Consider the following 27,548-nt stretch of genomic DNA (forward strand, 5'->3'; position numbering starts at 1 on the left):
CACGGTGTCCCAGCCGTTCTTAGTTTTCACCACACACTTGTGCCAACCTCCCAGTTGCTCCACTGCAGTAAATGCAACCCTTTACACTCCTATGAATATTGTTGTTAATGATCAACATACTCGTAGTTAGTATCGTACAAAACCCATGAATTAAGAATTCAAAATTTTTAAATGAAAATGTTTCGCTGTGTATTTTCTTTTTATTTTGTGATGAATAGACCGCCTCTGTCGTCTAGTGGTCAGACTTCCTGCCTACAGATCCAGAAGTCCGGGTTCGATTCCCGGCGCTACCAGATTTTCTGAGAAGTACTGGGTCTGGAACAGGGTTCACTCAGCCTCGTGAGGATACTTGAGGAGATATTTCAAGGAAATAGCGGCTGCGGTCTAGAAAACCGAAATTAAGTTCAGGGGATCCGTTGCGCCGACCACGTGACACCCTCTATCCGCTAAAGTTGGCACTAACTTCGCCGAAAAGCCGCGGTCGCTCGGTCGGTATAGTTCGCTTGTGGACTACAGGCCACGGGAGTTTTTTTGTGATGACTACAGCGGACAGACCTTGACATGTAAGAGCTCTGTAACGGCGGGTGCCTACTAAATGCAACTAAAGGAATTGTTTCAGCTAAATTCGATGTTAAAAATGTACTTTTTGGCATGGCCTCTCGTCCCTCACCTTAAATGTTATAGACATATAATTAAAGAAGTTTAGCGGAGAACCAACTTTTCACCCACTCTGTACGTTAAGGCCCGAGAGAAAAAACAGCCGCTTCCAGTACCTGAACGTTTTACGCGGTTGGAGCTGAAAATCCCACGGACAGCCTGCAAACCGCTCCTCGTGGCCTTCAGTGCGTTCTCAGAAGTATGTGTATGTATTGGTTGCTAAGCAACAAACCACGCCTCCGCCCTTACCTATATAAACTCAACCTGTGAACTGAAGAAGGCTGTAGCATGTACATGTCAGTGTTGCAATTAGCGGTTACTCGTGTGTGTTTGTGTCCTTAGTAAACCCAGGAACGCAGTGGACAGTGTGAGTACGTCAGGGGATTATTAACTTTATTTTATATCTTGGACATGACACGCAGATTTAAGGTTTTGTAAGGTTGTAAACCAATTGAACGAATCTTGTGGGTTTTAAGAGTGATTTTAAGATTACAGTAGACCGCGTCATAGCTCAAGCGGTTAGTCGCTGGCTTCCCACCTCGGCTGCCCAGGTCTGGGCAAGTGGGATTTGTGGTGGACAAAATGGCGCTGGGGCTGGTACAATAGGCCAGAAGTGGCCGCAGTACAAGGGACTTAGTCCCACCCCACTAGCAATAAAAAAAAGATTACGGTAAACCCCCTCTAGTGAAACAAAAATTATTCTTAAAAGACAGATAATTAGAACACATATAAATGAAAAATTTAATGATATAAGTAGTGCTGATGAAAATAAGAAACAAGACATCACTGTAATGACATATCGGGAATATGCACATCCATTACAGCGCACATTAACAACCCGTACGTCACAGAAACTTGTCTCTGGGCTTACTACGCAGAAAGCTTCTAACAACAAAGATCTACAATTGACATAACATTCCCAGTTCCACACTGTAGCATCGGAACCTTAGAATTAATTTGGCATACATGTTCTTAACCTCTCATACACGTACTTAATAGTGTTAAATAATTTAAAATATCATTAAGTATTTTTAATATTTCTGTAATGTGTTCAACACTTATATCACCTAATATATCTTGAGATATGGCATATATTTCATTTTTTATCTTCTCTTTTAATTGTAATACCAACTGGAGGCAAATTTTCTGTTAGTATATAATATGACACGTTGCACTGGTATGGGTCCATATCGGTAGTTCAATGACTGTACGTATTCCTATATTAATTGCCTGATGATGGTCTTGTACGACCGAAACATGTAGCAGGAATGAAAAGTATAATTGTAAATCATTAAAAACGAGTATATTTGTTGTGTAACGGTTGACCTACAGTAATTCATACATATATGAGCCTTTATTTAAACCCCATAAAAAGACAATACATTTATTCATCAATAGAAGCCCTAGAAGTTGTGACCCTTTGTGAACGTAATAATGCAAGTTTGAAGAAACTGTTAAGTTTTCTCTGAACAGACAAGTGACTCAGCTGCCTTCCTAAATGTCATGTGTCTTTTAAAGGAGTTGTTCTCAACTTTTCTTTTCTCGTGGCCCACTTCTGTGGCCCCCACCCATCATATTGTATACTTATAATAAATGTAATATTTATAAAAATATGTACTTTATCAACTGCATATTATTTATAAAATTAATTATTGGTTTATAATATAAAATATTAATTAAATAATTAATATAATCAAAATGTATGACTGCAATATTTGTAGATTTTTTGAAGCTGTGGAAAATTTCGGAAGTCAATATTCATACAAATTACTTTGGAAGCCATTCTACTTAAAATAAATACAAAACTTCTGTAATCAATTCGCAACATTTTTATCTTGTAGAGCGAAGGTATTCAAATTCTATTGAAAGCTAATAATTTATTTGTAATGAAGGTTCAAGTTATTATGAAATGTGATGCTTAGTTGTCAGAAAATAGTAGTTAAGAGTTTGTAACTTATCTTCAGAGTACGGAACTGCCAAAATAAAAGGACTTAACGTAGAAATGTCTTCTTCCGAACACTCAGAATACTGAACTGGTTAACACCTGAAAATTACCGAAAAGGTAGCGATACAACTCATGAGATGAGTGGGAGATATTTATGAAAATAAAGGATAATTTTTCCGGTTAACCATTTCGCAAGGGCTATGCCCGCTCCGAGCGTCGAATACCTTTTACCAGTACTTGGAATTCCCAGGTCTAAGGTTGTGGTCTAAGCACAATAGGTTCTGTCCCTTATAAGTAAGGTATACAAAAATAAGGACACCGAGTTATGTGTTATTATTTCTTTTTCGCAGACGTTCAGCAGGAGCCACAATGTCTCCCCTTTACATAGCTGTTATCCTTATTATCTCAGCGTGTAGTCCTCCGTGTCTGGCCCAGGGTTATGGCCCCTTGCCTCACAAGGGCAAGAAACATCGCACTACAACGACGACCACCTTGCCACCAGATATTGCTAGTTTGGACGTCGATGGACAGCAATACCAACCGGCATTCATCAACCCAGTTAGCAGTCCTGTTCCCGATAACAGCCTCGGCTCCTACAGCCAACCGGCTTCCCCTCCAGAGGGAGGAGGCTCATATTGGTGGCAGAACCCCAATTCTCCTTTCAGTGGTGTGAGCCCACCCTCATCTGCACAGCCCAGTGGTTGCGGTCCCGGAGTGGCTGGTGGCTGTGGATCAACACCCGTCAACATTCAGGGCAACCCATTTCTGAGTGGCCTCAAACCGGGTGGGGCACCCCCTGTAAACCCTTCAGGCCAGACAGTAACCTGTAGTGGGCGTGGATACATCTGCTCTCCGAAACATCTCTGCGTCAACGGAGTTGTCGTTGAAGATGGACAGGGACTCATCCAGGTGCGATCAGAGGTACGTTGCCTACATTCGCTACGAAAACTGGAACAAGCTTCGTCCTGTATCTGCACGTGGCATTCGGGAAACTGTTGAACAGATTTTCATCCTGATTACAATCGTATAAAAATAACCGAAGCACTTTCTCGCAGATATCGAGCTCAATGTTTATCGGAANTTTTTCCTTCTAGCCTGAAGATTGAGGTGATACGTTCCTTCGAAACGTCGGTTAACACCACATCTACACAGTGCCACATCCCAGAAGACTGCTTTCTTCACACATTTTAAGTTCACCGAAATTATTCCGTTTCTCTTATGAGTTTTGAAACAAACATAATTGAATGAACTCCCCTGAACACTGGTCTTCGAAACTCAGGCGAGGATTGCCGGAGTCACGTGTTTATATTTCTCATAATTTGGACTCTGAGGCATTTCTTGTTCACTGAGTGGAGAAATACATGTACAATGTAGTTTACCCTGAACTTAATTACGTAATTATGCACCATGCCATGAAGGCATGTGATAAAGGGAGTACAGCTTCACCATTCTTGACCTCGGAACTATATTTAGGTGAACTGTTAGCTTCACGCTCCGGTCACTTTACCCATGGGGGTACGTATCATTTTCCGCATTTTATAAGAAGGTGGGTGGGCCCCAGAGCTGGTCTGAACGCTGTGAAGACGTGAAATATCTCTTGCCCCTAACAGGAATCGAATCCCGGTTATTCTGCCTGTAGCCTAGTAGGTATTAAGTGAAAATACACGTTTAAAATGTAAAAAAGTATAGTTATCCCTGTAACAGGCCGTGGAGGCCCATAGTGTTGTGAGATGTTGAGGTTCCCACATTTTCTAGACAGTCAACTCATAGATGGCGGTAAGGTTGTTAGCCTTGTGTGCCGGCCGCCCTTTACCCCAAAGAACATTCCAAGAATATTCCTGGTACTCATTTCTGTTAAAGGCTGAGTCGACCCTAGGGTCATAGTGCGGCTGGAAGGATTAGTTAAATTGAAAACATCCAATGACCTCATCGGGATTCGATCCCGCGACCTTCCCGCTTGTAGCATAGTGCCTCAACCAACTATGCTACCGCGTGCCCCCGTTTAAAATGTAGTACTCATTTTTTTAATGATTTTTATCTGGAACTCTTGTTGACGCTATTTTTACGAGAACATGAAAAATTGACATTCACGAACTGAAAATCTGTAGGCAATGAGAGGGCGCACAGGCCAGAACTGTTACACTTCCTACTTCTTCCATTCACTTACGTATTCATTCGAGAATTCCACTTTCAACAAGAATGAAAAGCAACAAATTATATAGCGCAGTTTTGAACGGAAATCTGACCGAATGTCGCCGTCCAGAGGTTGGCACTCCTGCATTGTGTTTGTGATGTGACTGGTTCAAATCGTAATACGAAGACTGACCATGAAACTGAAGTTTCCAGTGGCTTACCTCAGTCCCTGAAATGGAATTGTGGAAAGCCATGACCGCTTATACCCGCCTACGTCATCACTCACCCATCTCCTGATACTCCCTCAGCAACTCGCATCGCCGTTTACGAAAGCAGGGATGTGTTCATGTGTGCCAGCATCACTGTGCACATTCTGAGAACGCAGAGAATAGTGGTTATGTTGTTGACAAGTTACAGTCACTTCTTAGTGATATTCCGTGTTCTAAGAATATCTTCCGGTGAATGGCAAGTTTCATCCCTGATATCATCTTCACATTTTCCCTAATTACGACAGTTTCCTGTAACGGCCGTTAAGATTTGTTGCGCTAACCACGCGACGCCATCTATCCGCTAAAGTTGGCACTAACTTCACCGACAAGTGGCGGTCTCTCGGTCGGTATAGTTCGCTTGCGAACTAAAGCCACGGAGTTTGTTTTGTTTTGTTCCTGTTTTCTAAGACATTGCAGCGTAAAGACCTGAGTGAAGGAGTTCGAGCTACGGTTCACTGGCAAGCTTTTACTTTTCAGGGACGAATATTTCTGCTGCATAATAGCGTACAATTGAATTGCAATGTGTAATTGGTCCACTACATTTTGTAACCGAGTGTCTAACAATCCTGACTCACATCTGGGTGAAGTGGGGGAAGGGGGGGGTTCCTGACTTCAGGATCACACAGGGACTGTCTACCCTGAGGGTTCCTTTGCCCTTATTCCTTGTTCAGGAATCATTGTAATCATTGCGGCTCCGGGAACATAGGCATAACCTCAGAGAAGGTCTTCTAGAAAAGTCTAAACTAGCTCAACATGCCTAAGAAGAGGGACATAGGGTAGGCTGAGATGAAGCAGATCGTCCAACTTGTACCCCTGAATGTTGGTCGACGCTGCCAGAATTATATCCAATTAGGAGAATCCAGAAATCTTGTTTACGGAGTTACATTAAGCCGTTTTCGACTAATTTTCTGTTTGCCCTAGAATATTTAGAATATGAGACTACATTTTATAAATATAACATGTATTCGTTGTTTAAATATTTCATTGCTTTCTTTTTTCTCAAATTTGATTTCTTACAAAATTCCGGGAGGGGGGCATGCTTATTTAAAATTTCTTGACAATCTTATGACTGGAAGAGAAAATTACAGTTTGTTTGTAAACAGAGTGTACTTTCCATTTCCGTGCAGCCCACGTGAATTGAACCCGACTTTCGTTAGTGATGACATCACCTGAAGTCCTGGACATGCCATGTGAACCCACTAACTTCGTCACTCCTCGCCACGGTGTTGGAGGAAACGAGTTATTAGTGTTCGCACGCGCACTAACGGACTCTGTGACCGCTCCGTGCGGTAGCGGAAAAGGGCGCGACGGAGCTGCCTTGCTAATTCTCATCTTCCCACGTGACCTATGCCCGTTGATGTTTTCGAAGCAAAATTATGTGTGCATTTCCCGTTACACAATTTTTCGTGCCGTACCCAACTCAACCTTCTAGATGTAATTACGCAAAACCGAATTAAACAATGATTAAAAATCATGGAACATTGTGTAGAGTCTCCATTCCAGCATTTTCCTAGACAGACTGAGGAAAACGGCGAAAACATGTCGGTATATCCTGCATCAAGGCCAAGATTCAAAGCAGCAGTACCTCCTGCATACAGGCGTAATGAGCGCGTGTATGTATGTATGTATGTATGTATGTATGTATGTATGTATGTATGTATGTGACCAGAGAATCGGTTCATGATTCCTCTGCTGTTTGGTACATTTTGGTATTTGCTGACAGTTGCTGTAACGAGGCTGTCAGTCAGGCTCTACAGAGTCCAATAATGAAACTGAATTAAAAAAAAATGTGTAAGGAAGCCACTATCCCGGCATTAGCTCCATGGACTGACGAAAACTAATACGTAACCTCAGTGAGGTTAGTCCGTGTTCCTACCGAGATTCGAACAGATCACCTCTCGAAATATTACCGCTTGAACCAACACAATCACTTGTTCAGGAATGTGACAGACCATGAAAAGTGAAGACGCAGCTGATCCCTTGGAGCCCCAAATACAAAACATTGAGCTCTTGCATCGCAGGAAACGGAAACCAACCAGTTATGCTGTTCAGGGAAAGAGTCACGGTTTATTCTGAGAATCAAACGAAACCCAAATGGACCCATCATAAAATGCAGAATTATTTAATGATGATGCAAGTGGTATACATAGTAACCACCGTGATATCAAGAGTTAATTCTTCCATATTATTCAGCAAGGTATCTGAAGGGCCAACCCATCTGACTTTCAGTGGACATGCGCCTGGTTCAAATTTCGGCCGGGAGAAGAAATATCCTGGACGAGGTTACTTTTTGTAGTTTTGCTGAGTCCCTCCAGTTAAATATCGGGAGGTTGCGTGACGGCGGCTTCCTGCTACATCGTGTCCAGTGCATTATTTGCTAACTATACTTATACCGTCTAATGTACTGACCGGTCGTTAAGTAACCTATTGATCGGTGGATAGAGAAGTTAATTACTGTGGTCTTCACAGTTATGACACTCTGCTGTGGCCATATAAGCGGATACCAACATTTCGGGGGGTAGTACCGCTGCCGCCCTTACGTAAACCCTGAAGACAAAACTTGGTGCCCACCTACAAGGCTACAAGACGGTTCCATAACCCAGAAGACCACAAGATGTGTCTTCGTCCCCTTAAAACCCTGAAATATTACAAATTGTTTACTTCAGGCAGTCTCTTTGGGAGACGCAGATTTGCAGTCTGGCCACTGTACGCTGAAATGTAGCAGACACAGTGGGCTGTGATGCTACGTGGGCAGACCTGGCGGCCTTGACTCATGACCAGTTTCTATTCTATCATCTTTTTGCATCACATTCTAACATGGAATGTTGCTTCATGTCCTGTAGTCCCACTGATAGGGTCTTTGACACGTAGCAAGGAGGTAACGAGCTATTAACATTGTCACTTAATCTAAAGTGAACATTCTCATCCTGGCATTTCGTGAGCAGCCATTCTAAAATCATTGGAGGGAACTGGAGAAAGTACTTGCCCTTTAAATGGTACACAATACACCCTGTATTCTTGCTATTGGACAGTAACAATGAATTAATAGTGATATATAGTGACAGGATGTGGTCCCTGACTCCGCACTGCAACTCTAAATGTAAAAACGTAACATTGTGATTTGTAAGACAGTTATGACAGGCAGCAGGAGGTCCTTGCGATGGCTTGAGACCTCTCTGCAGAATGTACACGGCTTGTGTTGTGTCCACATGAAACTGAGACTGCTGCTTTATACGGGAAATTGCTTTTTCAGCGGATGCGTTGCTGCCAGGCAAGCGCAATAGAAGTACAGCAATCTTCATTTTGTTTCCATGCGGCACTGTTTTCTTTCAAATGCGCGCACACTTCAGCCCACTTCTTACAAGGGGGACTGGAGCTGAGCAATTCGCTTTCATTTTGGGACAGATACCCGTGTAAGTATACTCATCAAAATGTTCATCATGATTGGACATTAAAACTTCATGAAGAAAGCAGTCTTCTGGAATGTGGCACCGTGTAGATGTGGTGCTAACCGACGTTTCGGGGGAACGCATCGCCTCCATCTTCAGGGTAGAAGGAAAAATAAGAAATCAGCAAGCGAAGAGACCGTGAGAACCGGTACTAGCAGACTGGTGTCTGTTTTTTTTTAATTCTTTTAATATTGTTTCGCGGGGGAGTGTGGGTCAAATACCAGCGGAGCACGTCTCACAATGGGAGCTTCTCGACTTCATCACCCCCAGCCACCGGCTTCCACACCGTTCCAGACGTTCCAGCAGCCCACGGTACTGGCGACACCCTTTCAAAATGAAACTGTAAGGAATTAGCGAGTTGAGTTCGTCTGCGGGACCAGTCTGTGCGTGCAGCTTTCGTGTGTTGTGAAGCTGTGGGGTGGACAGAAACAGTGAGTCCAGTGTTGGTAGTGACAAGAGTAGAGCAAAAAGACAGTGCGGTGGTGTTCAGTGACGTCAGGACCGTACATGACGAACTGAAGCCCAGACCTTAAATTTGTATTTATTTCTTGCATGGTCAACCCAAGTTCTGCCATTTGTCTCAGAAATTTTACTTAAGAATATTGTGACGTGCTGCCTGAAAGCAGGACTATAAGACGTCCATCACTAGTCAACAGCTAGCAATTCTTAGGCAGCGATGCCTAGGAAATCGTTAGCCAGGAAATGAAAGTATAACAGTGGATTCTCCGCCGTTACAAACGAATCGTCTGAGGTAGACACGTATTCCCGCGGCAACAAGAGTCGTTGCATAGCAGCGGACGAAATGAACCCTTCGACAAGGTGCTCTCTATTCAGTCCGAGTGCATGATATAACAGTTCATATCCGGATAGAGCAGAAGTTCACCAGAGCCCCCGTGTGGAGGCGGGATCGAATACCTCCACCGTCACCCTGAGAGTCGTAGGAGGCGACGAAAATGGAAGTCTCAAATCTGAGACAGTAAAATATGGTCGTGAGTTCCAAGGGACTCAGACCCGAGAAAGACTGCGCTGGCAAGGGCCAGCATCATATACAAAAGGCAGACCCGTCCTCTCGTCAGAGAGGGCGCCCCACAAGAACAAGACCATAAATGCCAAACAGTAATGGGGCTCGACACCAAGACTTACTGACTGACTGATAGTCAGTCACAATGTGACTTGGACTTGGAGCGGAAGTTACTTCGTATCCGACGAGAGCTAAGGATAGTTGAGCTCCGAGCAGCAGACACTTCACCGAGAATAGCGGTGCAAGAGTGTTGTAACATTGAAGAAGAAACGTCCGAAGACTTTATAAGTGTGAATAATTGCATTTGCGAGTGTTAAGAGTGAGTGTCCAATAAATATTCGTCCAAATCCGAGTCCCACGTAAATTTTCTTGTCGCGTTGCCTAGGAAACACGTGACAACTGGTATAAGAAGTGGGATAGGCTAGGATTCTGGAACAGAACAACGCACAGATCAGAGGGAAGACGCCACATCACGGATCTGGAACAAGTGATGGAGCGTCTGTTGGCCAGGATGGACGCCAACCAGTCAAATGCGGAAGCCAACCCAAAACAAATGCTGGCCGAAATGAGAGCCGACCGAGAGGAAATAAAGCCTTGCAAGGAGAAATGGTCGCAAGAACAAGAGCCATGCGAGACAAGAGAACGGAAGCGGACAGAAAAACCGCGCGGGAAGAAATCGAAGCTGAAAGAGACGACGAGAAAATGGCCTGCCAAGAAATGATGGAGGCACAGTGGACACGAAACCTGCTGCGGCACAACAGTACGAGGTCTCTAAAGAAGACGCCGAAATGATGCCGATCGGAGGACCGAAAAAGAGGCGTAGGGACCGGAAGTTAGCTGCAGAGCGGCGAGGAAAGCCGAAAGAACGGACCCAGGGCAAGGATGGGTGCCGAAACAAATTGGCTGCCGCCCGCAGGCAGACGACATGGGAAAATTTTGGATCCCAGAAGAGACTGGCCTTCGCCCGTAGAGGGACGACCCGCCATACGAAAGCGGCACGAAGCAAGGAAAACGCCGTCGGGAAATTTCGGGCCAGGGACAATGTGGTACAAGGAGCCCCGAAAGAAGGGACCCTTGGGAGGAGACATCAGCGAAGACCAGCATGCAAAAGTGGAATTAAGGACCGAGGCGGCAAGCGGCCGCTATACAAGAGAAAGAAGAGGGCAACCGTGACCGATATCGGAGGGTGGAGCTCAAGACAGCTATCACCTCTGGGAAGAATAGGAACGGCCTACAAGACCCTAGAGCTGGAATTCGTGAAGAAAGCAACCGGGATGTTCAGCGGGTTGCGGAAGGTGAGAAACTCGACGCTGTGGATGTATCAGCGCCCTCCGGAGCGACAGAACAAGGATGGCACTTTGTGGAGGGTCGAGCCCCCATCCAAAACCAAAAAGAAGCAGGAAACAGAGGAGGATCCGGTAATGTAAGAGCACTGGCCTCCCCAGCAAGAGTAAGAATGAGAAAGAGAGAAAAGAAAAAATTGTGGGCAATGACGAGAACATGAAGTGACTGGAAGTCTACCACGGAGCTGCTCAGGACGAGCACCCTTGAAGGAGGGGGTGGATGTGGCGCTCGGAAGATGAACAGAACAGAACAGAAGATGCTGCAAGCAGGAACACTCGGAAATGAAAGAAAGGGAAGTATTGTTAGGCTGTTTGGGAAGAACAACCTTAGGGAGGGAGCAATGTGACACGCTGCCTGAAAGCTGTTCAAGATTTTGATTTAGCCTTTAGCTTTAATTGTCAGTAATTCGGTTCAGTTTGAGAGTGCTTGTAAAACTAGAGCTATATAAAGTTTTGTTTTATCTCTTTCTGCACATTGTACAGCCCAAAATTTATTTAATGAGGCATACCATTTTTAACTGTTAAAAATTCCTTTACCTCATGTTCCTGCCTGTCATATGAGAGTGAGCATCCAAGGCACCAAAATGTGCTGACATTTAGTACACTTTTGTTGTTTAATCAGTAACTTATTGTGAATTACAGCCCAAAATGACACTTTCCTGAGCTCATACCTATAGTTCATCTCCTGAATGTAATATATTACTTGGACATCAGGTTCAGTAAACCTTCAGTAGCTGTACTGAATCACACTATTAAATGTCCCCACATCAAATTTTATGGGCAGAAATGGTGTTTAAATGGCTAAAAGCTAAAACATTAATGGCTTAAGTTGAGCATGTGGTTAAGGAATAGCATATGCTGACAGTTGTGATTGTCTTGCAGATACAGTACTGCAATGCTGCCTCAGAGGTCTGCTGTCGTCTCCCTGCTGGACCTGAAAAACCATCTAGTTGTGACAATTATGGTTCGGGTAGCAGCTGTGGTGGAAATGTGGTTCCTTCACAGCCAGGTTTGGTCCATGTCACCCCTTCCTCATCTCAGCCAGGTTTGGTCCATGTCACCCCTTCCTCATCTCAGCCAGGTTTGGTCCATGTCACCCCTTCCTCATCTCAGCCAGGATTAATACATATCAGTCCCAGTCCAAACCAGCCTGGACTTATTCATGTTCCACCTCCGTCAAAACCATCCTTCCCAGTCAGCGAAGTTCAGCGTCCAAGTGCCAGCATCCCGTCAGTGACATATGCTCCAAGCAACAATTTTGGTCGGCCAGTTCCTGGCACTTATGGAGTACCAATAGGAGGATCAATTTATGATAGCACTAGACAGCCTGTGACTCCAACGCCCAATCCAAGCCCATACACGGGACCACTCAACACTACACCACATCCAGGCTGTGCAGCGGCTTTGAAGTGTGTTCCTGAAACATACTGCACTGCAGACGGCGTCATGGCAGATCATCCTGTCACACTCACCAGGGAACAGTATGAGAACAGAGTTCCCTTGTCGGTGAGCACATGTCAAACTGTATATTGTCAGCACATTCTTCATTAACACGTGTTTTCCTATACTGTCCTGAAATTACAGCTCATATGTTATTGACTACAAATTTAAAGTTATTGACAGTGTTGCAACAGAGTGTTTAAGACTGAATATTTTAACTATGTCTATCATACTAGTTCTTTGAATGTAAATCCACAGTTTTTTAATGGGCTCTGTTTTTGTCTTTAGAAGGTGGGTGTATAAATTCCTGCTCTGGTGGGCTGCTAGTCACATCTACTCGCATATCCTTTACTTAGAACAAGGTCCAAGAGGTATTGTTAGCGTACTCCAATCATGGATATAGCAGTGAGGTAGATATTTATCTTGGGAGGGAGGGGGGGGAGCATAAGAAATGCATGCTAATACAGACACTAGTGGAAAGGGACACCAGACCAAGACAAAGGTGAGATGATATTAAAATCTATATCAAGAAGCAGACTGAGTGGATGGGAATGAAACTGAAATGGCTTTGGTTGCAGAACTGAGCTTCAATAACCCCTTTGCTGAAACTTCAATTTCTATTAGCAGGAAGGTAGTTTAGTTAGTGAATCATATAATCATATATAGTGAGACACGTGTATACATCTAAGAATTTAACAAGACGATAATGATACATGCAACAATCATGTGCACTGCACATTTTGCTCTGACAGTGCTTGTAACACTTCAGGAATGTGCTGATCCTGACACTGGTGCTATTGGAAAATGTTGTCGAGATCCCAACTACAAGGATCCCTGGCCAGGTGGCATGATGATGAAAAATACTGAGGATGGCCACCAGCACCAACACCAGCAGGATGAGTGTGGTGCTGCGGCCTCATGTCTGCACCCATACCAGTGTGGCAACCAGTACAAGATCCAGCCAGCTAAGGTGAGGCAGAATGCACATTATTTTGTCTGAGTAGGTACACTTTGAATAACCAGTGCAGGGGCTGGGAAGGGAAAGGGAATGGTGGCCTAGTCATGATGCTAGAATTGAGTAAAAGGGGATACTGTGGGTAGACCACTTACAACTGATTTCTTTACAAGGCTGAATAACAGCTGAGAGTGAATGGAACAGGAAGACTGTGTCACAGACGTAATAATACCCGTGAATTAAATTGTGTTTGCTTCAATACAGTCACACTACTGACTTTTTCAGTGTTCTTGTTGAGGAAGGTAACAACATTAGGTCATTCTCAACAAATCTCACAATACTAAATGATATATTTGGCAAGGTAACCTGTAATCCTTTTTCAAACATGGAGGTGTGGGATGTCGCTGGTCTAACAGACAAACACTAAAAAGTTTGTGGGCCCTGAAAAGGACCGTTTGTTCAGCTATGCTTGCGCTAGTAGCACTTGCTGCTTTGTAGCAAACCAGCTGGTCTGGCTGGCTGGTGATGTGGTGCTGCGTGCGCCGGTAGGAACATCTGCCTATGGTATGGGCGATAACAGAGCTGTTCTCTCGGCACGGTTGCTGGAGAGCTGTTGCTGCTTCATGACGTCAGAGTAGCTGTGTTAGCTGTCTTTATCGCAGTGAGGATGATCGAAGAACTCATGATAGCGAGCTTTGAGTTCCGCCTTTTATACCATGCTTGTTGGGCAGAGCTAAAGTTGCAGTTGCAATTGTGAGCGCTGATTGGCTAGCACACATCTTGATCTGCAGGTGGGCTGGACATCGAGTGCTGTATAAATACAAGCACTGGCCGCAATGTGACATTGACTTGGCTTGAGCAGAAGTTGAATGCTGTCTGTTAGACAGACAAAGCTGCATGTTAGTATGTGGGGGTTCCCACATCACTCCCCCCTCGCGAAAATTGATGTTCATATGTTCAGGCGAGCGGGAAAATGGATGTGGCGCCCGGAGCATGTAGTCCTTGTAGGGAACTGTGTTGGCATGGTAGGTGGTCCTACTGTTGGGGTTGCTGTGGCTGGAAATGAGATTCAGGAAGGCTCATGTTGATGTGAAGTTTCTTCTTTTTTTCTGTATTTAGAATACACCCTTGGATTTGTGGGAACTTGAAGTTATACCCTGCGTATTCACCTCATACTGGAATTATTTCCTATATTCGCAACGAGTGTTTTCCATTTTTTCAATGATACTACATCAATATTTTGAATTTCAGAGTTGCAGAGTACCACTTGATGGGGCATCAGGAATCTGCTGTTCCAATCACCAGTCTGCATTCCCTGGTGAAACATTTATTTCTGGAAGCACTCCACTCTCTCAGAAACCTGTTAAGAAGCCTAGTATTGGTTATCCTCAGCCAAAGCCAGTTTTTCAGCCATTACCACAACCAGCTTCATCCTCTCCTCAGCCATTCCTTCACGTAGCCCCATCCTCTCCTCAACCTTTCCCACAACATGTTCCATCATCTCCTCAACCATTCCCACAGCATGTTCCATCATCTCCCCAACCATTCCCACAACATATCCCATCATCTGCAGAACCACTTCCTCATGTTCCAACACAGTCATATCCCCAGTACTCCCCATCCTCTCCTCAACCTTTCCCACAGCATGTTCCATCATCCCCTCAACCGTCTCCATCATCTCCTCAACCATTCCCACAGCATGTTCCATCATCCCCTCAACCATTCCCACAGCATGTTCCATCATCTCCTCAACCATTCCCACAGCATGTTCCATCATCTCCCCAACCATTCCCACAGCATGTTCCATCATCCCCTCAACCGTTCCCTCAACCATCTCCATCATCTCCTCAACCAGCCCCTCAACCATCTCCTCAACCATTCCCACAATATCTGCCATCTTCCCCTCAACAATTTCCTGAGCCATCTCCTCAACCATATCCACAATCAAAACCAAGTCATGAGCCATTCCCTCAACCAACTCCACAACCCTCACAGCCTATACCCAGTGCACAACCCCCAACATATCCAAAACCAGTCAAGTCAGTACATCCTAAACCACAACCAACACAGCCTCAACCACTGTTCACCCGACCCACATCTCCTCAACCTCTCCCTCATCCAGGATCTCAGTCACACTTCCCAGTGCCTCGGCCTGAGTCAAGTTTTCCATCCAGACCATCAACAGGTTATCCCCAACCAGGAGTAGAGTGTGGGATCAGGAGACAGGTAAGCTCAGTAACAGTCAGATCTTATCTTAGCGCTCTGAGGAGAATTTAGACACATGATTTCCTACCAAATCCAGATTATGTGTGAACTGCAAAATTATACTGGAATATAATTTTCGTATCAGACTCAGTTAATAAGAGAGATTTATTTGAACAAGAGGTAACCTCCACATCAAGGCCACGCCATAGCTCAAGCGGTTATTCGCTGGCTTCCCGGGTTCGATCCCGGGTCTATTGAAGTGGGATTTGTGGTGGACAAAGTGGCGCTGGGGTGGGTTTTCTCCGAGTACTTCGGTTTCCCCTGCCAAACTTTATTCCACCAAATCCTCCATCATCATAATCACCTGGGGCAGGCTACAGTAGGTCAATCAGTGGTCGCTGTGCCGAGTGAACCCGGTTGGACTCCACCCCCCACTAAGCGAATTTAAAAAAAAAAGAATATCCACATCTAATATTAGATGTGTTCAGATTTTTTTTAATTGCTGGACTATCTCACATTAGATAAGAGCATAATATTCTTAATGTTGGCCTGATTCTAACTCATCATCTTTATAAAAATCTTCAGGGCTAATGCCGTGTTACTATTTAAATCTTAAATGTGCCCTTCAGACTAATATTGTTCTAGAATATGATATCCTGACAGGGGATCTAAAGAGACAAAAATATATATACTGTTTGCATTTTACGATAACACTGACGACTTTTAGAATATTGTCACATACTGGTATATGGAATATAACCATTACATTTCGGAATTATGTCAGATATATATATATGTCTGAAACACACAACAGGATGCAACCAATGAAGACATTACATCTTGGACACAGCAACTAAATTAAACAAGAATGAATATGGTGGGGAGATGGTCTCAATTTCCATTAGAATTTTGGAATTCTGGTTGCTGATATGGATGGATGGCTGTGTCGCTTTAGGTGTCACGACAAGGCTTGGGTGATACAGATTCAGGATTTGGCGAGTTTCCATGGCAAGCACTGGTCTTATCAAATTCAAACCAGAGCGCACTCTGCAGTGCTGCAGTTATCTCAGACAAGGCTGTGATCACAGCTGCAAATTGCCTTCACAAGTGAGTATTCTGAACAATGTATGAATATTTCATTCTGGTTCTGACAACACAGACAGCTTGTAATCATATCTCATATTATATCACTTAAGGATTCTATTTTCCCAGAAAATTAAAAGAGATGGATATCAATTTTCCTTCCCCTTTTCCTCCCCTACTTAATCTTCTTATATTCTTCTGTATTTCTTTTATTCACCAAGCATCTGTCCCCTCCACTTCCTGGAAATCAAAATTCAAAGGAGAATTATGAGTGCTACAAATTAAAATTATTGTTGACAAATGTGTTCTTATATCCTGAATACCAAAACTTTTGACAAACCACATTGACAAAAATTGCTGTAAATTTGTCAACAACTTCTTCTTTGAATGCGAGAATGTAAGGAAATATTCTGGCTGCCTCCACAGAAAAAGTCCTGGAGGACCCATCCATCTATGCAATTGACCCAAGAATTATAGAGGTCACAGATAAGTTTACTGATGCCTCAATCCCCCTGAACTCAAGGGTAAACTGCATTTCTACCAACAGAAGTAAGACATTTGGTTACAAGTCACAGGGGGTTCATCCTCTTTTTCGAAATGATCTATTTCCTTAAATGTTGGTACTGGGGGGGTTAGATTTCATTTGGTCCTTGCTTCACTTGTGTTGCCATGAGCTGATGTAGTGTGTAAAAGAACAGAATTCAATCTAATGCTTGCAAAATACATATATTCATGCATGATTGACACAATATATTTCATTCAGTCAACACAGCATATAGTGTCTTCACTATATTAATGGGTTACATGTTTCAGTGTTGAATTCATCACACTCAGACCCAGCTATTTGTGTATAAATCTCTGGCTCTAAGTATGTTACAGGGGAATACAATATGCCATTCTAACATATACACATTGTTACCTTATCTTCAAAGGTTAAGAATGAATTTACCTAAATGAATCCACTTTGGTTTCTTACAAAATGAACAATCTATTTACTTAAACTGTGTGCACAATATAATAAAACTGAACTCCCTTTCTTTTCCTAGGTGTTGTACTCCTGGCTATGTAGTATTCACAGTGTAGGAAAGTAACACACACCATAAACATGACAGCTAAGAGTTCTTGAGGAGAATTCAGTTTTTTGTTGTACTTCACTTTCTAATAAACAGACAGTTTGTGTGCTAAGGCAATGCCCAATAAATGCCCAATGCCCAAAAGGTAAATACTTTTTAGCATGTAATGATAAAATATAGGGGGCATGTGGTAGTGTAGTTGGTTGAAGAGCTATGCTACAAGCCGGAAGGTCGCGGGTTCAAGTCCCGATGAGGTCATTGGATTTTTTTCAGTTGACCTAACCCTTCCAGCTGCACTATGCCCTGGCATTTACTCAGCCTCTAACAAAAATGAGTACCAGGAATTAATCAAATAATTTTCCTGGGGAGTAAAGCACGGCCGGCGCATAAGGCTGACAACCTTACCGCCATCTATGAGCCAATTGTCTAGATAGTGTGGGACCCTCAATGTCTCACAACCCTATGGGCTTTCACGGCCTGGTACAGGGATAGCTTTACTTTTTTTTTTTGAATGATAAAATATAAGCATGTACAAATATCATGCACAATTTCAGTATGCTTTGTATCAGATATTTGTGGTGGTGAAACATTTGCTGTTGAAACATGTAACCCATTAATGAAACTCAATAAAGAAGTTACTCGTACATGTACCAGTCATAGTTTATGCTACAGGATGAAACAGCATAAAAAGAAAGTTCAAGTATAATCACTGTAAATGATAGATATGCGCTTCAGACACATATTTTGGAGGAATATGCAGCTTACAATTTCAGGATTGAAGTCTGTATCCACCTACAAGATGTCACAAACCAGAAGACCACAAGCTGAAAAACCAATGCTGTAATAACCTGATTGGCATGAAGTGATGTTTTTTTTTGGGATACATTATAACCAGCGTGAAGCAGCTGGCAAGGGAAGCATGTTTCACACTGGTTTCTTACTTGGCTTACTCTTTAGGCCTGAAGGTGGAGGTGATATGTTTCTTCAAAATGTTGGTTGACATTCAACGGACTTTATGGCATTTAGCCAAAAACATAAAACTCTTTATAACCACTGCTGTGAGACACAAATCCTAAATGCATGGGCATATTTAGCTTGGCAATTAGACTAGTGCTGATAAGTACTGTTGTCATTGTAACTTTATAGAATTATTATTGAATGAATTTATTCAGTGAACCAATGTAGGCTTCTTTTACAAGCAGAACTATGTCATTGATTGGACATAGAAGGCTAGCAGATACTCTTAAATTACATATAGGAGACTCTAATTCGGCACATTTAATTTCAGTTTTTCAAAACATTCACTGAAATCGATAAACCAACACCCCATTCGCAAGAACACATGACATTTACATTGTAATGACCTATCCGCATAATAAAGAGAACACAAAATTGCTGGCAGGTAAAATTTTGCAAAACATGAAACCAAGCCATCCTGGACACTTTTGCAGGGGTTAATTCAAATTAACTAACACCACTTTCATATTATATATTGTCACATGTAGGGTGGTACACATGATGAAATGACAGGTTTCAGTTCAGATGATTGGATTTATTGGCACTCCGGTTACAACCTCTCTTAATTAGAAATAAATATAGTGCTCTTGCTGATTTACACAATTTACAGTTCGCAGATGCACACGCACTAGGATTCTCTGTTTCCATTAGCCATCTCCTAGCAACGGATCTCAACACAGACACACTCACTTCAAATCACTATGAAGGCTTCTTGTCTTTAATCACTCTGTACTCCTCTGTCCTAATCTGTACTCCATCTTCACAATTCATGCTCCATTCTTGCCCTTGTGCTGAATCCTCCCGGTCTTTCCACTCAAATCTTCTCAGTCTATTTCCATTAGTTTTCACTAGTTCCAATTCACTCACTTGCATGCTTCCACAGCTGCTGTTTCTCTCTTTACTGCCCTCAACTGAACTCTCCTCACTTATGTAGCCGAGGGACTGACAGCGACCAACAGTAAACACATATCACGTGATCCATCCCCACTGTGTGACATCACGGCACATCCACAATCTGACGGACATGCAGGGAACACATGGCACGTGATGGCCACCTACTGGCACTCCTGTGCCAGCTACCAGACACACGGAAAACACAACTTGCTCCACTATATTGGAAGGTATCATGTTTACAGAGCTGTTATCTGGCAATGTAATATTATACAAAGAAGCATATTAATCAAAAAGTTAACATGTAATATAAATTAAAGTGCACATAAGCAGTGGCTAAATCAGTGACAGATCAAGGAATCGTGTTGATAGATGCAAAGTTGAAAACTGAGCTGTTCTCATTTTCCTAATAATAACTGACATGGGCCATTAATATTTTCCATGTATTCTGATTAATATCTTAATCCTTACACTGTTTATCTGAAAGATGTCTTTCTTTAAGCTTCATGCTAATAACAGCCATGCAATTAGAAAATGATGACATATTCCTTGAGTTCTCACATTCTTATGACTCGTGGAGGAAGTTTCCTGTCTTATGGAATGTGATGACATGTAGTTTGGTATCAGTGTTTTGGAGGAAATAGCTACCTCCTTCTGCAGGGTTGCCTCCTGCATGGCTTATTCTTCTGCCCTGCAGCAGGTTCCTTCAAAATACTGGGAGATAGCTACCAGACCGCATGGCATAACATCCCAAGGGAGAGTAATCTTTGATGTCACTGCCATGTGAACTACAGTTCTCTCAGATTGGAAGTTTGTTGACTGTAATATTGTGGATAAGTATCTCTTGGTGCACATTTCGCCTACTACAATAAAAATGATTGTCCAACGAAAAAATCTGTTTTGTTATCCAGTTTGGAGTCCAGTGACATAGTTGTTGAGGTTGGAGCATGGCGACTCCTTTCCAGTGATCAGCCAAAGCCCATACAGGTGGTTCAAGTGGCTGCCATTGCCCGGCATCCAAGTTTTGATGCTGGTTCCTTTTTCAATGACTTAGCTGTGCTTATTCTGGGCAAACAGCTGAAGTTTGATGATCACATTGACAAGATCTGCCTGCCGCCTAAAGACCAGGATGTGACACAGTTCCAGCGCACGTGTATTGCTACTGGCTGGGGCAAGAAGGCTTTGCAAGGTATGGAACAAGACTTGAGCCCAAAAATGGCAACTGGTAGATGAACAGTTATGCATCTACTGCTGAAATGTTTATGAGTATGATCATTTTTGGTACAAGGCCCTCACAGTAATGCAAAGCAATGACAGTGTTAAAGGGCACATTTATCATTCTGCTACAATTTTTATGACCATCATGTTGTTACAATTGCTACCAGATCAAGAAATATGAAGATCAGTTGACTTCATGTGACACAGAATTTATACAAATCACTATGAGAATAAATAATTAGGTACGGAAGTTATTATTGGGGATGAACGCAGCCACGGACATAATAATACCATAAGCATACGCCCTAACTAACAAATTATTGTCTTGTTACAGGAAATGTTCCTGGCAGCATTCTCCACCAAGTACCTGTGAGGCTGATCCCTCACTCAACATGTGAGGATATCCTCCGACAGACTCACCTGGGACGCTACTTCATTTTAAACCCATCCTTCCAATGTGCTTTACCAACTGCACAGTCACAAGATTTATGCAAGGTGGGTGATTGGAATCTGTGTGATTCATACCCTTATCGTAGAAGCTGACAATAGAAATAGACAACAATATTATGACACAACAGCAGAATGCAAGCTGTCTTTGTACCGTCAAAATGCAAGCTAATTTAGCACAGTATCTGGAAACAGGCCTCTCTTACCATATCATCAACTGCAAGATTGCTGTTATGTGACCTACCTGTACAAATTGTTACAAAGGTGTTATCCCATCTGTACAAAGGAGAACAAGGAAAAGATGTCAGAAGTGGAATATTGTCTCCAGGCCTTCTACCATATTATTTTGGTCTTGTTTCTATACAGTTTTCATCACTTAATCATCACCATTATGCTAATCAGTTGCTTCATGAAGTCAGTCATGAGACAGTGAACTGTTTTCACCAAGTTGAATGATGAATGGCTTTATGTTGTCCTGATTTTCATCAGCTTTTGAAATGGCAGTTTCTGCTACCCTGACATGTTTAGTATAGTTATTCCACATCTCAATACTTACAGTATGGAATCCTTCATGAATTAATCTTTTTATTCTGGAAGTTGAAAAGTTGCTGTACTCATGGAAATATCATTTTTTCTTCAGCCCACACAAGCTCAACAGGATTCAGTTCATAATGATATGGAAGTAATTGGAGAACTGCATGCCTCATTTCCTTAGATATTTCATCAGTGTTGCATATTTCATATTCCCATCAGATGCTATTCACAAGATCCATTAATCTTTCTTTAACATATCCTCTTTAATGGTTTCATGACATGTTATAAGCCACTCTTGCATATTCTCGTTTGTTCATGATTTAGGATAATTTTTCTTCTCTCTGATTTGCTAAGATATACTGTCCTCATCCATTACTGATTCAGGTGGGAGGTTGGCAAAAGTTAGACAGTTCTGCCAGAGGCTTACCCTCGGGTTTAACTATCTTACATTTCCATTTTTTTTGTACAGAGTATCTTGCATTGACCCACAGTCTTTCTGGGTACACAGTCTTCTTTCATCCTTCCTTCCCCGACCTTAATCAGAGAAGGTTCTTGTTCATCAAGACACAGTGTCCTCAGTTTCAAGCATAATAGCTATATTCTGTTCTCCTCTCATAAACAAAATAAGTTTTTAGAAGGTGAAATGCAGATATTTTAAAAGTCAGAAGGTGTGATGGCAGAACAGTGTGTTGGCTGTCAGTTTATAAAATAACCATTGAAGTCATGGACTTTCTACTGTATGCATCTCCTAACAAATTCACTAGATGTCAATTCCGTACCACTCAATCTGCTTCATATTTCAGCTTACAGAAGCTTCACTACACATACTTAGCTACCAATGCACAACTGTAAATGTTTATTTCAGATCTCCCTTTTGTTCACAATAAAAATAAATTTTTGAGATCAGCAACTCTATATTTATTGTTTAATAGCTAGCTCATTTTTATTACTTGATTTTAATTAATAAAATTGTCACTTTGCTTACGAAGAAAATTACACAAATCGATTACATATTTCATATTCCACTAGACAATCAAAGTGTTGATAAAAATTGAAAGTTATTTTTTGTCATGTATCCTGCTAACACAATAAGAAGTTAATGGGTTCCAGATTAGATGAAGCAATTTATTGGATAAGTTGATTACAATTAAAATTACAATTACTCAAAAATAAAGTCTTCCACACAATGCAACCTGATTAATATATCTTCTGTTTCTTAGCTGAGCCTTCTGTCCAGCACTACAGGTTTCCTCTTGCCTCTGTTCGTGTACTTTCACTGCTATTATTCACTTGTAACTCAGGAATTCTGCTCTGAACTGGTTCTGTCATTCGTAACTGCAATGAACTAATTTTATCTTGAACCTGAACTTGAACTCTCCACTCCTAGTTCTAGTTCGCTCTCACTGTCACTGAACTGTCATTATCACTCTAAACTTTCAGCTCACAGCTCTCGTTATATAGCCGCAGCACGGACTGCACAGAAAACAGTCTGTTCTGGAGGTTTGTGTACTGAGCTGTTGCATAGCAGTGGTCATGGCGTGGACCACATAGAAAACACTCTCTTCTGTTGTCAGCAGTATTAAGTCACCTAGCAACTAGTTATAGCATAGCCCACAGTGAACACAGTTTCCACTGTCGCATATTCATGCGAATGTGTTTATTGAGCCATTGTCATATATGTCATATTTTTAAAATTCATGTGTATTATTAATCATCCACATGGGGGTCGTTCTTCTTATGTTTCTAATGTTGTGTGTATATTGTGTCTTATGATGTGTTCTACTCTTGTGGCTGCGTGCGTTGTATCGTTGGATGTGTGGATTCCAACTGGTTGTGTCTTCTTGTGGTTTGGCTCCTCTTGCGGCAACTATTCTCCAACCGTTTATCTGCTACTCCTTAAGGCTGCTTGTCTCAAGCAGCTCCATGATAATGTGCCAGTTGATCCAGATGTTTCATCATCATCATCCAAAGTTCCTCTTCCTTTCTCTCTCTCTCTCTCTCTAACTTCCATCAGTGGGGGTCATAATGCTTGGAGTGGCCAGTGCTCCCTCTTATTTTCCTCCTCTTACGCTAATGCTACTAGTAGGTTTTTCTTTCGCTTCAAAGAGGGCCAACCCTCCGTACCCTCCGGTTTCTGGTTTGGCGCAACCCACTGGATATCCCTACTGCTCGTTTCATGAGCTCCAGTCCGAAAGCCTCCCTGTTGAACCCATCTGATGTCCTCTTGATCTTAAGATGCAGCTGCTGTCTCATGCTTTGGTTCTTTATTCGCTTGCTGCCTCGTAGCTGCTGTCATAGGCCTCGGTCTCTTATGCCGTTGTTGCATTCCGGGTCTTTCCAGCGTCTATTCTCCTCCGTCCTTTCCATGTTTCTTGTTCAAGATTGTCCGTAGTTGAATGTCTTCTGACAACGTTTCCCTTGCCCCGTGCCACTCATGCACGGTGGGTCATCTTTCTTCTGGTGGCCAATTCTTGCTGCAGTCCACACTAAGGGCAGTAAAGAAAATAAGATATCGGATGGAAAAGTTATTAATGGAAGAGACACAAGATGAACAGAGCAAGAGTATGGAGATAAAGAAGCCTCAGATATAGAAGATGAAGTAGTTAAAATGTTAGATTTGGAAATAAGACACAAGGAGAAGCAACAGGAGATGAAATGGCATTAGAACAGATATGAGCTGGTGGACCCACAGGATATCAGTACCTTCACATAGAACTAAGAAACATGGAAGCAGAGGTCCCATCATTTCAAAATGTTGTCACGTATATTAGTGACTATAGACAGGATTTGCATTGGTGACACGATTTTTTGTCCTCTTATACCCACAACTTGTAAATACAAGCAATTATAGCGCCCTCACTAATCTCCACATTTTATGAATTACTAGAGCACACATTAAGTTTCCTCAGTCTGTTTCACTAGTCGTTTCCTGGTAACTTATTTAAACATGGAAATTTTTCAGCTTCTGTGTTCACGTCGTTGCCCACTGGCTAATATAACACGACGTATAACAGACCCACATGCAAAGTTATAGTTTTGTATATTCTAATTTTTATGTTTTTAGGCAGCAGATGGGAAGACAGAAGGTTATGGACTGAATGGTAGCAAGAGTTACCAGAATCCAGTCTCTTCTTAACTTCCACCTGATTCAAACTTCGATATGTTACTGTCGTTCCCAAATATTTGAACTGTGCCACATTTTCAAAGGATTAGTTAGCTATCTGTGCATTATGATTTTGCCCTGCATTCTGGTCATGAGACAGCAACATATGCTTAGTTTTCTCTGCGTTTACTTCTAGACCAACCTCCTTCCTAGCTTAATTAAAGTTTCTGTGTTTTTCTTTATGGTATCTATGTTAGCTCCCAGTAGATTCACATCATCATCATAGCCCAGCAGTAGATGTGTCTTAATAACTCTCCTGGGTTATATAATTAGCATGTCAGTCAGTCTGTAATCCCATAGGTCTGCATGGGTTTATCGAGTGATATCCTTTGTTTACCAGACTGAAACTAAACACAAAGTGATTAAAATTTAATTTCAGGGATATTTTTGTGTAGCACACTGAGATTTCAGTTGAAATGAGATTTGGTAAGGGAAATTATATTAAAAAGAAATTATCCTTCTTTGTGTAGGTTGATGTGGGTGGTCCAATTGCCTGTGATCAAGGAGATGGCCATCATGTGCTGAGTGGACTATACAGCTGGGATGTTGGCTGTAATGTCCCCAGCAGCCCAACTGTACTTAGTGGGATAGATGTTGCCTGGATTGAGAGCATCCTGGGTCGTCCTGTGGATGAACTTGTAAGGAATGAACTGAATGAAATCCTTAGACAGCAGCAACAGCAGGATCTGGGGAATGTTGACACTGAGAGCAAGCCGGGTTTCTCTCAAGGATATGGCAAGAAGTAGACAAGTGCTGACCGTGTGACACCTGACAAATGAATCTCTTCCACGTGGTGCTGTGCTTCATAAATATGTAGAAAACATGCAACTTTGCACATGTCCTTCTACTCAGAATTATTATTGTTGGCCTGTAAATATAGAATGCAAGGATTCACGTTGAACTTTTGTGATAACAGGGTTGACATTTCTGATTTCATAACGGCAAGGAATCACTTCAAGGAAGTCACTGCATGGTGGAGTTAGTTTCTCAGTAAAGCGACTGTCTACAAAATGGATGTTTGATCTTTGATTTGTGGCAGGATTGTTGAGATTTTTCTTGTCAAAATCAAAACTAGCATGAAGCTCACTGAAATTTCAATGGGACATTTTTGTGGCTATCAACATCACACATGGTCACATTGTTATTTCACTGTGAACCTCTGTTGTGCATTATAGCCCTTTGAAATCGTGACTTCAGTGAATGTGCATGCTATGACCTTCAGTTCTGGAAGGGCAGCCACAATTGTACTAAGATTCAGAACCTGGTAGAAGAACAGCATATGAAACAGTGTTATCTGCATGTATGCTATGAACTTTTGGTAACGTGGGCGTTGCAATCCTGAATCAGCTTACCTTTCACTTCCGTTAATTTTTGCCATCTTATGTTCTTATTTACAACTGCTTCCTAACATAGATAATGAAATAATAACAAGCAAGCATTTGAATAACTCTATTGCCTGACCAACCTTCTAAGCACAAGCTACTGGGGATGGAGGTGAGCAGTTCGTGCAACATGTGCGTTTGTTTTCTCCAAAGTATTAAGTTTTTACCTATAAAACATTTATAAGTAAACAGTTTTACAGGCATTAAAGAAAAACAAAAATCATATAACATTAAATTACCATCATACAAAGGTCAAAAATATACTAGAAATCTATTTAATTGAAATTTTCATAAATTCACATGTCACATTTAGCTAGTTCATTCCATTATCCTTGTCCAAAATACATCTTACATTCATACTTAACATAATTTATGTGTGAAGTAAATGTGATAATGAAGTATCAATTAAACATTTTAACCAACTAAATTTTTCTACTGAGCTTCATGTGACTAAACCTAGGACAGCTTGTATGATGAGCTGTGGTTTCCCAAGGTTTCATTCAGGCAGAACAGTTGCAGGAAGCTGCAGGGTCATAGGACTCTCAGTCCTCCTGTGTGGAATGCTATATCCGAAATGAACCTGACTCACTCACTTTCCAGCTCCATTTGGGTTTCACATTTGACCTCCTTAGTAGTGTGCCCTGCTGGCACAGCAGCAGCAATCTTACTGAAGTATTCTACTTCCCTCAGCCCTTTCACACAACTCAGTAAAGAGACTAGTATTTTTTCCACATTTTTTTTTGGATGAGAGAGTTTCAAATTTTATTGCTGGTGGATCCAACACTAGGTAATATCTGTTAAGCCAGTATGAATAGTTAAGAAGGTAAATGTAAAGTTTCCCTGTTCTTAATTAATTAATTTCCACACCATGAAAATATGTGGGGAAGTGGAAATATAACTCCACCATTTTTGACCTCATCACTAGATGGAGGTGTGCGAGCAGATTCATGCCCCAGCAGGTTTACCTCCCAGAAAGAGTCCCTAGTTCTCATTGTATAGGAGAATGGGTGGGTCCCAGAACTGATTTGGGCATTGTGGAGTAAAGAGAAATTATTTGTCCTTGCCAGAAAACGAACACCAGCTGTCCGGTTTGTAGTCCATGGCTATACTGACTGAGTTCTCCCGTCTCCTCTAGATAGCCATAATCTGTGCAATTCTTGTGTTACCGATTCCACATCATGATGGCTTTTGTAAGACCAAAACTTTCAGTGAAGTAAATATTTATAAAATAAATTATCAGTTCTATATATAATTTTATAAAACTGATTCCCCCAATCGGTTTAAGGATTACAGGGAATTTAGACTCGAAAGACTTAATATACA

The 27,548-nt window shown here is 42.1% G+C and overlaps 1 protein-coding gene across 4 annotated transcripts; it reads left to right on the forward strand.

The window, feature by feature from the left end:
* Positions 1-922: 922 nt before the first annotated feature.
* LOC111867783 (nascent polypeptide-associated complex subunit alpha, muscle-specific form) lies at positions 923-26,504 on the forward strand. Of its 4 annotated transcripts, none has more exons than XM_023857935.2 (10): positions 923-1,024; positions 2,953-3,523; positions 11,700-12,323; positions 13,027-13,227; positions 14,464-14,757; positions 14,848-15,438; positions 16,373-16,524; positions 20,393-20,670; positions 21,034-21,194; positions 25,314-26,504. In XM_023857935.2, exons 2-10 carry the CDS (start codon positions 2,972-2,974, stop codon positions 25,587-25,589), a joined length of 3,129 nt encoding a protein of 1,042 aa, XP_023713703.1. In that variant the 5' UTR covers positions 923-1,024; positions 2,953-2,971; the 3' UTR covers positions 25,590-26,504. The 4 variants fall into 4 exon arrangements, with proteins under 4 accessions (XP_023713703.1, XP_023713701.1, XP_023713702.1 ...); XM_023857933.2 differs by having other exon boundaries at positions 11,700-11,898; positions 11,935-12,323; positions 14,464-15,438; XM_023857934.2 differs by having other exon boundaries at positions 11,700-11,826; positions 11,863-12,323; positions 14,464-15,438.
* Positions 26,505-27,548: the final 1,044 nt, after the last annotated feature.

This window comes from Cryptotermes secundus, unplaced genomic scaffold (assembly GCF_002891405.2).
Source record: "Cryptotermes secundus unplaced genomic scaffold, Csec_1.0 scaffold195, whole genome shotgun sequence".
Classification (NCBI taxonomy): Eukaryota; Metazoa; Arthropoda; class Insecta; order Blattodea; family Kalotermitidae; genus Cryptotermes; species Cryptotermes secundus.

Coding starts and splice junctions, on each gene's coding strand:
- LOC111867783 (XM_023857932.2), top strand. CDS start 2,972: ATGTCTCCCCTTTACATAGCTGTTATCCTTATTATCTCAGCGTGTAGT. Junction 16,525..20,392: donor GCTGCAAATTGCCTTCACAA/GTGAGTATTCTG, acceptor TTTGTTATCCAG/TTTGGAGTCCAGTGACATAG. Junction 20,671..21,033: donor GGGCAAGAAGGCTTTGCAAG/GTATGGAACAAG, acceptor GTCTTGTTACAG/GAAATGTTCCTGGCAGCATT.